Source organism: Diceros bicornis, chromosome 22, assembly GCF_020826845.1.
Source record: "Diceros bicornis minor isolate mBicDic1 chromosome 22, mDicBic1.mat.cur, whole genome shotgun sequence".
Classification (NCBI taxonomy): domain Eukaryota; kingdom Metazoa; phylum Chordata; class Mammalia; order Perissodactyla; family Rhinocerotidae; genus Diceros; species Diceros bicornis.
In genome coordinates this window covers 57028991-57042046 of record NC_080761.1, presented here as the reverse complement: position 1 = coordinate 57042046, position 13056 = coordinate 57028991, and the positions used below count along the sequence as shown (strand labels likewise).

General features: G+C 49.5%; 1 protein-coding gene across 1 annotated transcript in view; it reads right to left on the bottom strand.

The window, feature by feature from the left end:
* Positions 1–13056, bottom strand: part of SHC3 (SHC adaptor protein 3) — a 133548-nt gene that overhangs the window by 29506 nt on the left and 90986 nt on the right. The window contains exons 6-7 of the mRNA XM_058566053.1: positions 11168–11219; positions 3806–3932 (exon numbers count right to left, since the gene is read on the bottom strand). Of these exons, the coding sequence (XP_058422036.1) occupies positions 3806–3932; positions 11168–11219 (179 nt within the window). The remainder of the gene's footprint in view (positions 1–3805; positions 3933–11167; positions 11220–13056) is intronic.

Genomic DNA, 13056 nt, shown 5'->3' with positions numbered 1-13056 from the left:
GAAAACTGCAGACCAATGCCACTTACAAATGTGGATGCAAAAATTCTCAACAAAATACCAGCAAACCAAATCCAGCAACATATAAAAAGAATTATACACCATGAATAAGTGGGATTTATCCCAGCAATGCAAGGTTGGTTCAACTTCCAAAAATCTACTAATGTAATATATCACATCAATAGAAAAAAACAATACCAAATATTCATCTCAATAGACACAGAAAAAGCATTTGACAACATCCAACACCTTTGCGTGATAAAAACACCAAAGGAACTAGGAATGGAAGGGCATTTTCTCAGCCCGATAAAGGGCATCTACAAAAAAGTCCACAGCTAACATCACAATTAATGGTGAAAGACTGCACACTTTCTCCTTAAGATCAGGAAGACAACAAGGATGTCCCCTCTTTCCACTTCTGTTCACCATTGTACTGGAGGTTCTAACCAGGACAATTAGATAATACAAAGAAATAAAACGCACCCAGATTAGAAAGGAAGAAGAAAAACTGTCCCTATCTGCACATGACATGATCCTATATATAGGATCCCACACAAACACACCCACACACAAATGATTAGAGCCAATAAATGAGTTCAGCAAGTTTGCAGGATACAAGATGAATATACAAAAATCAATTGTATTTTTATACATTAACAATGAAAAAAACAAAAATAAAATTAATAATTTCATTTATCATAGTAACAAAAAGAATAAAATATTTATTTTGGCAATAAAAATTACTAAAACGAGTGCAAGACTTGTACATTGAAAATTACAAAACACTGTTAAAAGAGATTAGAGAAAATCTAAATAAATGGAAAGACATCCTGTGTTCATGGATTGGAAGACTTAACATTGTTAAGATGGCAATACTCCTCAAATTGGTCTACAGATTCAACACAATCCTTATAAAAATCCAATTGTCTTTTTTGCAAAAATAGACAAGCCATGCTAAAATTTATTTGTAAATGCAAGGGGCCCAGAAGAGTCAGAACAATCTTGAAAAATAACAAAGTTGGAGGACTCACACGTCTTGATTTCAAACTTACTACAAAGCTACAGTATTGAAGACTATGAGGTCCTGGTATAAGGATGGATATATGGATCAATGGAACAGAAATTACAGTCCAAAAACAAACCCACATTTCATTTGTTTTTTATTGTGTTCTCTACTGAGACTGACATTGGTCTTCTGCAAGAAAAATCAGAGGAAAAATCTTCTAAGGAAAATCAGACTATAACCAAAAAGCCCATTCATTTAAAAGCACTATTTTTGATGTCCAGTTGGAGATGGGTGATGAATCAAGATCACAGAGTCTCTCCCCCAATAATTAATACAACGAAGAAAAACTAATTCACAAGTAAGTAAAGCCTTCCACTCACCAGCAGCAAGAGAGGAAGCAAAGAGGAAGCTGTGCACCACAAACATAGCACTTGGATATTCTGGGCCAGCTAGGTAGGCCCTAACATTGCCACACTCACTCCACGCTCATCTGTCCCCTCTCCACTCCAAGCGTTGTGGGCAAAGAAGCTGACTGTCCCAACTTCTCATACTTCTAGCTCACATGTCCCAGTTGGAGAGAAATGGCATGAGGAGTGAGCAGAAACCCCAAGGAGCACTCCTCACAATGGAAGCTCCTGCCTTGCTGGGCCCTAGGATCTCAGAAGGAAAACTGGCCTGCGCCCTCCGCAGTCCAGGGTCCCCGGAACAGGGCTGGGAGTGGAGGAGGGGGCACAGCAGAGGAGGCAGGGGGGTACTCTCATGGCCCAGGCTGTCCCAGCTGGACAGAAGGAACGTCCCCCCTGCTCCCTCGCTCTCAGACCTGCCCATTGGACACAACAGGTCAGACAAGGTGAGATGGATGTCAGGGACCCACCCACAAGCGAAGCCAGAAGTGGTCCCCCTGTGAGTGCTCTGCTCTAGAAATCTGCCAATACCTGCATTTGGAGCTGAAGGTCTTCTCAGTAGAGAAGATCTGTCTACTTCATTTTCTTTCCCAAAAACGTCTTCAAACTTTATTACATAGAAACATATACAAGACTTCATACCTTGAGTCCATTCCCAGAGAACCTGGTTGTTCAGTTAACTCCCTCTACCCATTTTGTACATACTATTTTAATAGCATTTATTTGACTTTTATGCAACATTTCAAAAGTACAGAAAAACATAATAATTGATATAAAAGATACCTACACATCCACCACTGAGATTAAACATTTGTTAACATTTTGCTATATTTGCTTTCGTTTTTAAAGAAATAAAATTGGTCAGATTTACTTTGGACGGATAGTTATGTGATATTAACAGCAAAATGTTATGGGTAGAATCTGGACAGTGGGCTTACAGGTGTCGTTGTAGAATCCTTCGTGTACATTAGAACATCCTTATTATAAAATGCGAGGGAGGAAACACACTCGACAAACACAGTTCAAGCCCCACTCCCAGATATCCTAGAGTTAGTGTGTAATATTCTCGCATGTTTTTATACTCTTTATACACACACATTTATCCATAAGTGATATACATACCATTGTGTGTTTTTTAAATTTTCATAAATCATTCATATCCTTGTTCACTCCATTTAAAATTTTTGAGATTTGTTCTGGTAATACACATGTACGATGTATTCTTTTTAACAACGATGTCCCATTATATATAAAATTGACACATTTGTTCTCCCACCAGGGGCTAACCGGTCCCTGCCACCTTCTAACTCTAACCCTTCACACACACGCTTGTCTGAACCTGTGGAAGCTTCTATAACCAGGAAAATGTGGGCCCTTCACAGGCACCTCCAAATGAATCTCTTAAAAGAAATTTCACAGTGGATAAGGAAAAAAATTTAAAATCTCTTTTAAGAAAGTTGAAGACCAGAGAGATAAAAGACGCCTCCATAATAACGAAGGTGAAGGTAGACTGCCTTCATGAATCAGTCACAGAATGGGGCTGTAGAAGTGGGAAAAAATGTAAAAAGTAAATTTAGGAGAAATAAAGTTTCATTTACAGTGAACACACCATTGTAATAGGTTTTCACTATGCAAATTCAACCAAGGACAAACACTGAAGGACAACAATGACCCATATTGCTTTTTTTTTAATGCTTTATGTTATATGGAATATTATTATGTCCTAAGGAAACTCAATGGGAGATACTGAACATTTCTCATAAAAAATGAAATATCTCACAATTTCTGTTCACATTTACTGTTTCATTTAACACTTAAAAACAACAACAACTATCAAGGCACTATTATTCCTATTTCACAGAGAAAGCCCCTGAGACTCAGACTGGTTAAAGAACTTGCCAAGAGCAACACAGGCCATCGCGTCTCAAAGCTACAAAGGCCAATGGTGGTCCTCCCAAGCACAGAGCCTCCGGGGGGAGCCTCTAAACCAGCACTTTGGCTAACCATGATGACAAGGACGACGGGATGCGTAGAACCCATGGTGATGCAGACACAGGAGGCGACATATGGAAACATCACATGGTTGCAGAGGAAACAGAATGGAAACATATTACAATGCTTTTTTGTAACCTTGGCTACCGTCACTATAGTTTCAAGAAAATGTTTTTCTAAACATTGGGAGATCGCCCATATGTTGGCTTCCATCTGCTGGCTCCCTGAGCCATGGTCCAGAACCGGCCAGGTGTCTCTGAGCCCAGGAAGCGCTGTGATTAATTGTGTCTGTCCAGAGCACACCTCAGGGAGGAGGTTTTGTGGTTTTCTCTTTTCACGTGTTTTTAAGAGGAAAGGTGATAAAATGCAGAAAGGCCACTGCAAGCCGTGTCACAGTGCTACTCACCGGTCATGGAGAGCGGGGATCTTGGAAGGACACTGCAAATATTGCTTAAACCGGAGCTCAAAGGCTTGTCCGATGGAGCCGATGACGTCCTGGGCCAGCCCGTCACAGCATTCCAGAATGTGACAAGCTGTGAGAGCAAAGGACGCAGGCCATTAGAGACCGACGCTGGCGCTGCCCAGGCTCCTCTCCATCAGCCCTTCCTGAGGGTGAAACCCGCCAGGCGTGGAAAGAAGAGAGGGACAAGGAGGTGCATGTGTCCTCAGAATATGTCCTGGCAAGTGTACCTGCAGCTTATCCCTCAGGACCCCTTGCTGTACAGTGTCACCGTAGGGATGCATTTCTTAATAGCCTGTGCCCTCCAAAATTAAAGGTTCTATTTGTAAGTACATTTTAAATTTTTAAATTTCAATTTGATCACTCTTCAATTTCTTTAGAATTCAGAATGCAACAGAGAAAACAGAGTTTGGAAGGAAGCCTCGACGCAACAAAACCTGATTGTAACAAGAAATGAGTCCTTTTAAGGCCTCGTGAGACTTAAAAAATGGACTTAAACGGACTCTTGTTGAATGAATCCTGAGCTACTCGGTGGACTCAGAGAAAGTTGTTGGCTCACCTCCGAGCAGGAGGAAAGTGTCCTCACCAAATGCGGCAGCTCGAAGCAGGAAGAAGAGTAGCCTTTTAAGATGAATTTAAAGGGACGTTAATGAACCAGTACGACCACGCCTCCACATGCCGCCTGCAGTTACTCTAATTTGAGGCTGGATACTCATGCAGGTTCTCAGAAAAGCAGCTTGTGCTAGAGAGCAGATCAAAATTAGGGGTGTCAGTAGCCAGACCAGGGCCCTTCAGGGCCTGGAGCAACCCTTAACTGCTCTGGGGCGGGCTCTCACTGTCCCACGAGGACACACAGTCCTGTGGCCAGGCTGGGCATAATCCACGTGGAACCTTCAGAGAAAAGAGGGGCGAGTGGGGGGAGGTGGGAGAAGGTCCCCCCTCTGCTCTACCAGAAAGTAGAACGTCTCCCCTCCAAGTCATGTCCACGGCATCCCTCAGAAGAGTCCCAGCCCCTCCGCGTGATATTGTGACCAGCATGACACAGTGTTGTTACTAACGGGATAAAGGCATTCTCCCTGGAGAAAATGACAGGTGCGTACATCACACTCCACCTTTCCCTTCCTAAGGTTAGGATGCAACAGAGCTTCCAGGAGCTTCCTCCAGCCGCGCGGGGGGTGCCCGGTGGGCAGGAGGAGGCATTTCTACAGGGGAGCTGTTCCCAGCACCAGAGACACCGACTGCCCCCTTGCTGCAGGAGAACCCAGTACACACAGGAAAGAGGACGCGCTGAGATGGGAAACTGCGCAGGAAGGGACGGAGACACCACCGCCTCCGCAGTTTGGTGACTCTCTCTCTCATCACGACGCTGCCTTCTCCACGCACAAAGCCAGCCAGGCTCGTGGAGTCACCCTGACGGCACCTGCCAGGCCTGGGGTCCCCAGGCTCCTTCTTCCCCCAGCTTGAGGGGGCTGTGCACTTCTGAGGATACAGGGAAAAGCACTTCCTGGGAAAAGCAGCGTGACTGTGCTGTTGCTTCGGATGGCAATGCAACCCTGTGGATACATCATCCTATCTCAGGTACGGCCAATGGCTTTGTCCCAAGGAGACAGATGTCCTAGCTGTATTTTTACTATTGATATAATTTTATTTTATTGTTGATATTAGTATTTATTAGGTGTCAACCCGGGCAGGCACAAAGCAAGCCCATCTTACAGCTATTACAGTTGCGCAGTTGTCTGTTAACTGATAGGAATGGGGTTTCAGCCGATAAGGAAGTAGGAGTCTAGGCCGGAGCGAGGGCAGACGCCTGGCTCTGCCACCTGCCCTGGGACTCCAGCCACACGTGCCCTGCACTGTGCTGCTCACCAGCATGGGCTCCAGCTAAGGGAGGCCCAGAATATAGACTGGGCGCGGGTCAAGGAAGTGCAGTTTATCTTTCTTCTAAGGAGAAAAGCAGCGCCCCAACCTTTAACAGAGTGAATGAAGAATAAGGTTTCTGCAGAGGAGCTGTATGATGGATCCACGCGGCCCACTCATCTTCACCAGAGAACACAACGCCTGAAAGGGGCCCTTTTTAAGTCAGTTTCCGGGCCATCTGGAAGTTGTAGGGTTCTGGGCAGAAGCACCCGGCTTGGTGAGCGTCGAGCCTGTCATCTAAGATACAAGAGGAGGGCAGAACCTGCAGACGCAGAATTAAATCAGGGCTCCAGGCTCTAGTATCTGGCTCAGCCGTCAGCGGACTGAGAAACGCCAGCTGTTGGCGGGTCTGAGGCTCCTGCTGTAGAATGGCCTCTCTGTGTTCAAGAAACTCCCTCCAAATCCCACTCTGAGCCCGGGCTGACGGTCTCTCCGGGCCTGGCATTTCCCTGAGAGGACTGCAATGCTCTTTAGCCAAAGCTGCCATCTTCTGGCCTGACCCGATTACCTGGTGTGTGTGAGGAACGATGAGGCCACCACGCCCAGGTGACCATCAGGGCTGCTGGCTTCACCCCCACAAGGAAAGGACGGAGCCAGAGGCGTCACTAGACAAGAGGCATGTACACGGGGGGGGGGCCGAGTCGAGACTCAAAATGATGTTGTGAATCCTAAAGTGTGTCCCTAACCAACAGAGGGGCAGCAAAATGGGGCCATCCCTCATCCCACCCCTTCTGGGAGGATATGGGTGCTCTCTGTAGAAGTGCGGGAGTGTGGGTGGTCTCAGCGTGGGGCTCGTTTGCCCATGTTGGTCTCTCTCCTCGACCAGTAAGCAGGCTGTGGTCACTCTCCAGGAGAGCTGGCTCATTCCCAGAGCGGCCAGCTCCACCCTGACACGAGTGAGGGGGCTTCCTCAGGCCACCCCACAAAGGCCACTCCCTCCCGGGGACGAGCCACTTCAGAGCAGCGTGCGCTATGGCCCTTGTAATCACAGCCAACAGAACTGGGCGGCGGCGTCTTTCTTCATATGGCGGCCTCCCGAGAGCTGAACCCACACGTCTCCCACTCACGGGAGACGCTGGCGGGGCAGCAGGCACTCCGTCAGGGTGCCAGGTCACGGTTTTCCCAGTGCTCCAAATAAGGCCAGAGGCATCGGCTGCACTTTTCCATCGGCGCTCAAGACTGCCCGGCAATCTGCCTGCTAAATGGACAGCGGGCCAGCTGGGGCCTCCACTCATCCAAGCGTGCTCCCTGATGCCCTGCCCCGGACAGCTGCTCAGTCAGCACAGGCAAGTGACACCACCGTAACAGACAGCCCAACATCTCAGGGGCTGAAGACAACTTCATTCTTGCTCACTCATTTCTAGGCAGCTCTCCCAGGTGGTGACCCAGTGACCCAGGCTGCTTTGATCTTTCGATCTTGAATCTCAACCCACGGCCTCCACACAACCCAGGGAAGAGAGAGAGAGGGGGGCGCACCAGCTCTAACCGCATCATCCCTACTGCTCCCCCCGACCACAGCACACAACTGTCACCTGGCTCCTCCCACCCGGGAGAGCTGGCCGGACAGTCTTCTGTGGTCTGGGAGGAGTGGAGGACAGGACATCGGTGAGCACTAGCAATGCCCATCACACCACCCAAACCCCCAAACATCCTCACGTCTCTAAATCAGAGGTCACCAGGGTCTTTCTAACTCATGCCCACCAGTGAAGAATTCTCTACTGTACTGAGCACGTGTCCACTTACTTATAAGTTATGAACATGTGTTCCTGTATTAATATAATAGTATGTATATTATAAAAATATCTTTAAAAAGATGTTAAAAAAGATAAGATAAAATGCACAAGTTTGAGATGTCTTGTTGGCCCTGAAAGCCCCCCGCTGTCAGTGTTGATCTCAAAGCACAGCGAATACTTCGGGTGAGGTTCATCGTTAATGACGATGGATAGAAACTCATCTTTCCAGCTTTGAAATACTTTTCTTAATCATTTTGAATTTGGAGGGGCTGATTCCTTATCATCTGATTAGATCATCGTTGTTTTTTTAACTTTGAAAATGCAAATCCTCCCTTCCCCTACATCCTCTGTGGTCGGGAGCAGCTGACACACAGAAAGGGCATCACTGAGTCACTGGCCTTTTACACATGATTGTGGGTTAATGCCCCCTCAAGCCCAAGTCACCAGTGACTGTAAACAGGCTCCAGCATGTTTCCCACCACAGTGAACTGCTTCACATCCTGGGGGTGGGCTGTTCCACCTCGGTGGGCAGTGTTTCCATGAGAGGATTCTGCAGAAAAGCTCTCGGGATCTGTGCTCCCCTTTTAAGAAGTCACACCCCCGCCCACCCTCTCACACTCAACTCACACTGCACTGCCATCTGCCTGCCCAAGGCAGCCCAGCCCTGAAGGGGTCCCATCTCGGGCTCTCCCCCGTCCTCTTACCCAGATCCACAGACGCTCCAAGAGTTTAAATTCACAGCCACGTTCCCCACCCACTGGTGACTAGGGGAACCCTGGAGACACCTGGAGTCCAAATCCAATTAGAAAAAAATCCTACAAAGCAATGGCTGCTGCTTTTTCCTCTGAGTAGGCTGACAACCCGCACTCCTTCAACGAACCATTGAATACAGTGAATTCTTACCAGAGAAATGGAGACCCTCCCAACTCAAGCACGGTCATCAGGCCACCCTAGTCTGTCCACATGTTCCTCACTGTTCCACGTCTTTTTATCAGAGGCAGGCAAGAACGCCACGGTTCAGCGCCCATGCTGTTAGTTAACAGTCGTTTAATAAGTGTCCTAGCCCCAGAGGGGCAAACGAAAACTATAAGGAGATAATTTCCCACCCAGCAGACTGCAGGAATTTACAAGTCTGAAAATGCCAAGTGTTGAAGAAGGTATGAAGCAAAAGAGCCCTCCCACGCCACGGGTGGAATTAGAAGGCGAAATACCCGTTCTAGGAAAGCTGAGGATCCCAAAGACAAATTGATTCGTCCTCGAGGCACGTACCCTAGGAAGACCCCTGCACGTGAGCACAAGACAAATGTAGGAAACATTCGCTCACTCAGTAGATGCTTACTGAGCATTGACTGTGTCCCAGGCCCTGCCCTGGGTCCAGGGAGAGAGCAAGAACCATGGCAGAGGCCTGCTCTCACCTAGCTTACAGTCTAGAGGGTGGACACCAAAACTAGAGAGGAAAACAGACCATGATCATGCGTGGAATGGTGGCCCCCAAAAGACATGTCCACATCCTGACCCTCTGAACCTGTGAAAAGAGGTCTTTGCAGAGGTAGTTAAGGATCTCAAGATGATGTCATCCTGGATTAGGGTGGCCCTAAATCCAACGACAAGTGTCCTCATAAGAAACAGAAGAGCAGAAGACACAGACACAGAGGAGCAGGAGGTGACGTGAAGACAGAACAGAGTGGAGTGATGTGGCCACGAGCCAAGGGATGCCTGGGGCCACCAGAAGCTGGAAGAGGCAGGAAGGACCCTCCCCTAGAGCCTTTGGAGGGAGCGTGGCCCTGCGATGCCTTGATTTCAGACCCCTGGCCTCCAGAGCTGGGAAAGAATAAACTTCTGTCATTTCCCACTGCCTGGTCATGGTCATCTGCTCCAGTGACCCTGGGAAATTACCGCAACCATGAAGACAATAGTGTAAAATACAAGGGATGAAAGAGGATGGTGGTGTAGGGCAACATATAGCATGACCAGGAAAGGCCATCCTAGTAGGTGACGTTGGAGAAGAAGCCTCAAGGAAGTCAGGGAGGGAACCATGTGAAGGTCTGGTGTGAGAATGTCACAGGCATAGAACCCAGCAGGTGCAAAGGCCCTGAGGCAGGTGCTTGCTTGGCATGTTCAAGGAAGAGCTAGAGGTCAGTGGGGCTGGAGGGCCGGGGAGATGGGAGGAAATGAGATGGGGACAGAGCGGGACTGAGCTCGCCTCGGGTCCTGTGGGCAGTGAATGAGATGTTTTGTCTCTTCTTCCCATCTACCCTCAAGACTCTGATCACCCACCTCTGCTTCAGGAGTGACAGTGTGACGGTTATAAAATGGGGAGTTATCTGTATCAGAACATCTCACGTCGGGAATATACCAGCCACTGCAATGACAGCATGTGCGGGCGCTTCAGCGCACCTGGGATAACAGCTGACATTCCCTGTAGGACTGTGCTACCTTCAACTGAAAGACAGGGAAGACAGTCCACCAGGTCACTGCTTCCCAACCCAGCGCTGGAACAGGCCTGGCAGGAAATCCCCTCACACGCTCCCACAGGAATGCAAGTGTTTACAGCCAGACTGGGAGGCAACTTGCAAAGTCTGTTGACATATTAACCACTTAACCCTGCTTCTCTGCCTCTTTAGGACGGGCCACGCAACATGGTGGGGAAGAACAAGTGGTCTGTACCCAGGGCCCTGGGGTCGGTGGACCTGGAGTCGGATCTCGTCACTGGAGCCACGTCTTGGATCAGTGAAGCTGTTGTCTGTGGGCTGTCTTGAAGATATGTCCAAGACACAGTGTTGGGGGGGGGGCAGCACACAGAAGGCTAAGATTCATTTGTATGGAAATGAAAAGAGGAAGAGAATATGTGCATGTATGTGAATAAAAAAATTCTGCAAAGCACACTAGAAAATTTAACAGTTGGCACCTGGGGGAGGGTGGGAGGAGCAGAGCCTAGGGAAGTCGGGGGAAGCGCTGTCTTGCATTGTTGCAAACCCCACCGGCGCCTTCTTCAAGTTCTCACCTAGGGTTGTGCAGCGCATCAGCGGCTGCCTGGCAGTCACGGGCGCTGCACCCCAGTCAGCCCACCCACCAGGCTTGTTGGCATCCGAGGTGGGGCTTCGGTTTGTCAGTGATAAAAGAAATGGGGCGGTGGGTGTGGAGGGAGGGTCTGGGAGTAAAGTGCCCATGAGGACGGACAGTGCTTGAATGCCTCGGATTCCCCACCCAGCCCCGTCTGAGGCCCCAGCAGCTTCGTGGGGCATCGGGGAACAGCTCCTGAGCTTGGACATGGGCCTCCAGGGCTGGGAAGGGCAGCGGAGACTTCTCAGGGGAGCCTAGACGGCAGCGGACACACAAGGAGCTGGAGCCAGGCAATGTTCTGTGTGTCACCAAGGCCACCTTCAGAGTGGGAGTGGGAGCTGCACTGTGCAGTCAGGTGTACCCCGCTGTGGCCGTCTGGGTACAGGTATGTGCTTGAAGCTCACAGACGCCAGCGTCCCCTAACCCGGCCAGGCGTGCTGTCACACTTAACTGCCTGCAAGCCTCAATTATCCTCAACAGTCCCATCCGACCTGCTCATTTTGGTGAAGGGGGCTGAGGTGATGAGGGACATCTGGTATCCAGTGCTCAGCCCGCTGTATGCAGTGACAGATTGCAAGGGTCTAGCGTTGCTCACCTCTGCGATTCACAGGGTCCTTAGCTACGTATGCGACGTAGTCTGTTGTGTCCTGTAGAGAAAAATGAGACGTCCACGTTACTCATCACAAGCCAGAGACAGCACAGCCAGACACACGGTGCACACACCAGCCCAGCAACCAAATACCACCCAAGTCACCGCCCTGCAAGACGGCGTTTGGCAAACTGTGCCATGGGCAGCAATCATGGGGCTCTAGTGAAGTGCAGACTCTGACCCGGCAGGTCCGGGCAGGGCCCGGGTCCGCCTCTGCAGCCAGCTCGCCCGGGGTGCTGATGCTCTTCCTCCACACCCACACCCCGAGCAGCCAGGACACTGAGGGCACCCGCTCTCTGCGTGCCGGCTCGCCTGAGGAGCTTCAGCAACGCTGACACCTGAGTCCCGGCTCCCAGCTGCTCTGATCTGACGGGATTGAGTGTGAGGCCCGGGCCTCAGGGAACTGTGAAAGCTCCCCAGATGATTCTCACATGAACCAAGGTTGAGAGCCAGTCATGGTCTACAACATTGCTCCTCACACTTGAGCTGGTGTCAAAATCCCCGCAGGGCTTGTTAAAACACAGATTGCTGAGCCCCACCCCGGGGTCTCCAACTGGGTGGGTCTAAGGTGTGGCCCCAAATGTGCATTTTTGACCAGTTTCCAGGTGATGCTGCTGGCCCGCTGGGGGCCGCACTGGAGAAAATCAAAGTGGATGTTCAAAGGATGACTGCAAACACCCCTCACAGGTGGATGAGATACGACAGCTCTTTTCTTCTTGAGCAAGTAGTGATTTCAATCCTTTTAAGATGTTTCAAACTAGAGTTCTATGTAGAAGGCACAAGGTTACAGTGAGATTTGAATCCCCTGCCTCCTCATCTACTCGGTGCACAGAGGACACCGTGACCTCAAGCAGCACGTGGATTTTAGTTTCTAAACAGTCAGAGGAACTCAGGTCTTGAAAGTGGAAAAGACTGCCCTGCAAAGTTGACACTTGCAACATTCAAAATAGTCTCGGGGGGCAAGTGGGAGAGGTCTCCCCTACTGCTGCAGGTATTCCCCAAACGCTATCGCGTCGAAGGCTCCAGGTCACTGATTCGCTCCTCTCGTTTCAGCATCTGCGCGATTCTCTGTCGTAGTTCCTTCCCTGCTACTCTCCATGGGCAGAGCAAACCACCCCTGCTCCCTCTACAGTGCTCCAGAAAACCCTCCAGTGAGAGAGGGGAGGGGTCGAGGTGAGGGTGGGTGGGCGTGCACCGGTATGAGCGCCCACTGCAGGGAGTGTGTGCACAGGCACTTTTCCAAACCCCTCTCCCTGGAACTCATAGTGACCCACTAAAACCAAGCAGGGGGAGGAGAGCTTCCAGCAGCTCTTGACTTAACAGGCTGCTACCCTGGGGTCGCTCTCCAGCATGCAGCCTGCCTTAGCTGTTTCCTCTGCCTGCTCAGGCCACTGTCCACTGTATATTCACAGGCTGACCAGGGAAAGGGAGTGGGAGACGGTCAAACTGGTCACCTGCATTCTGGTCATTTCCTCCAAGGAAGCTCTGGCCAGACTCTGAAGCTATTGGCAGATGTAAGGATTGTAGCTTGTAATCATAGCCACGCTGCCTGGATTCAGGAGAAATTAATGCCAGAAGGGTTCTGAGGTAGTACTAGCGTTTCCCTAACAGAGATCCCTGGAACTCTACGGCTGGGCAGGTGTATTCTCCAGGGTTTGAGATGACATCACTAGAATTTCTTTTTAACTTTGTGTTTTCATTTCCATGATCATCTTAAAAATTAATATAGGAACATCTGGGATCATCTGCATGACCACCGTGTCATTCTGCCTTCTCAGTGCCAAGATTTGCAGTTGGGCTTCCAACACTATGGGTGCCAAGTTTTTAAAGAATTA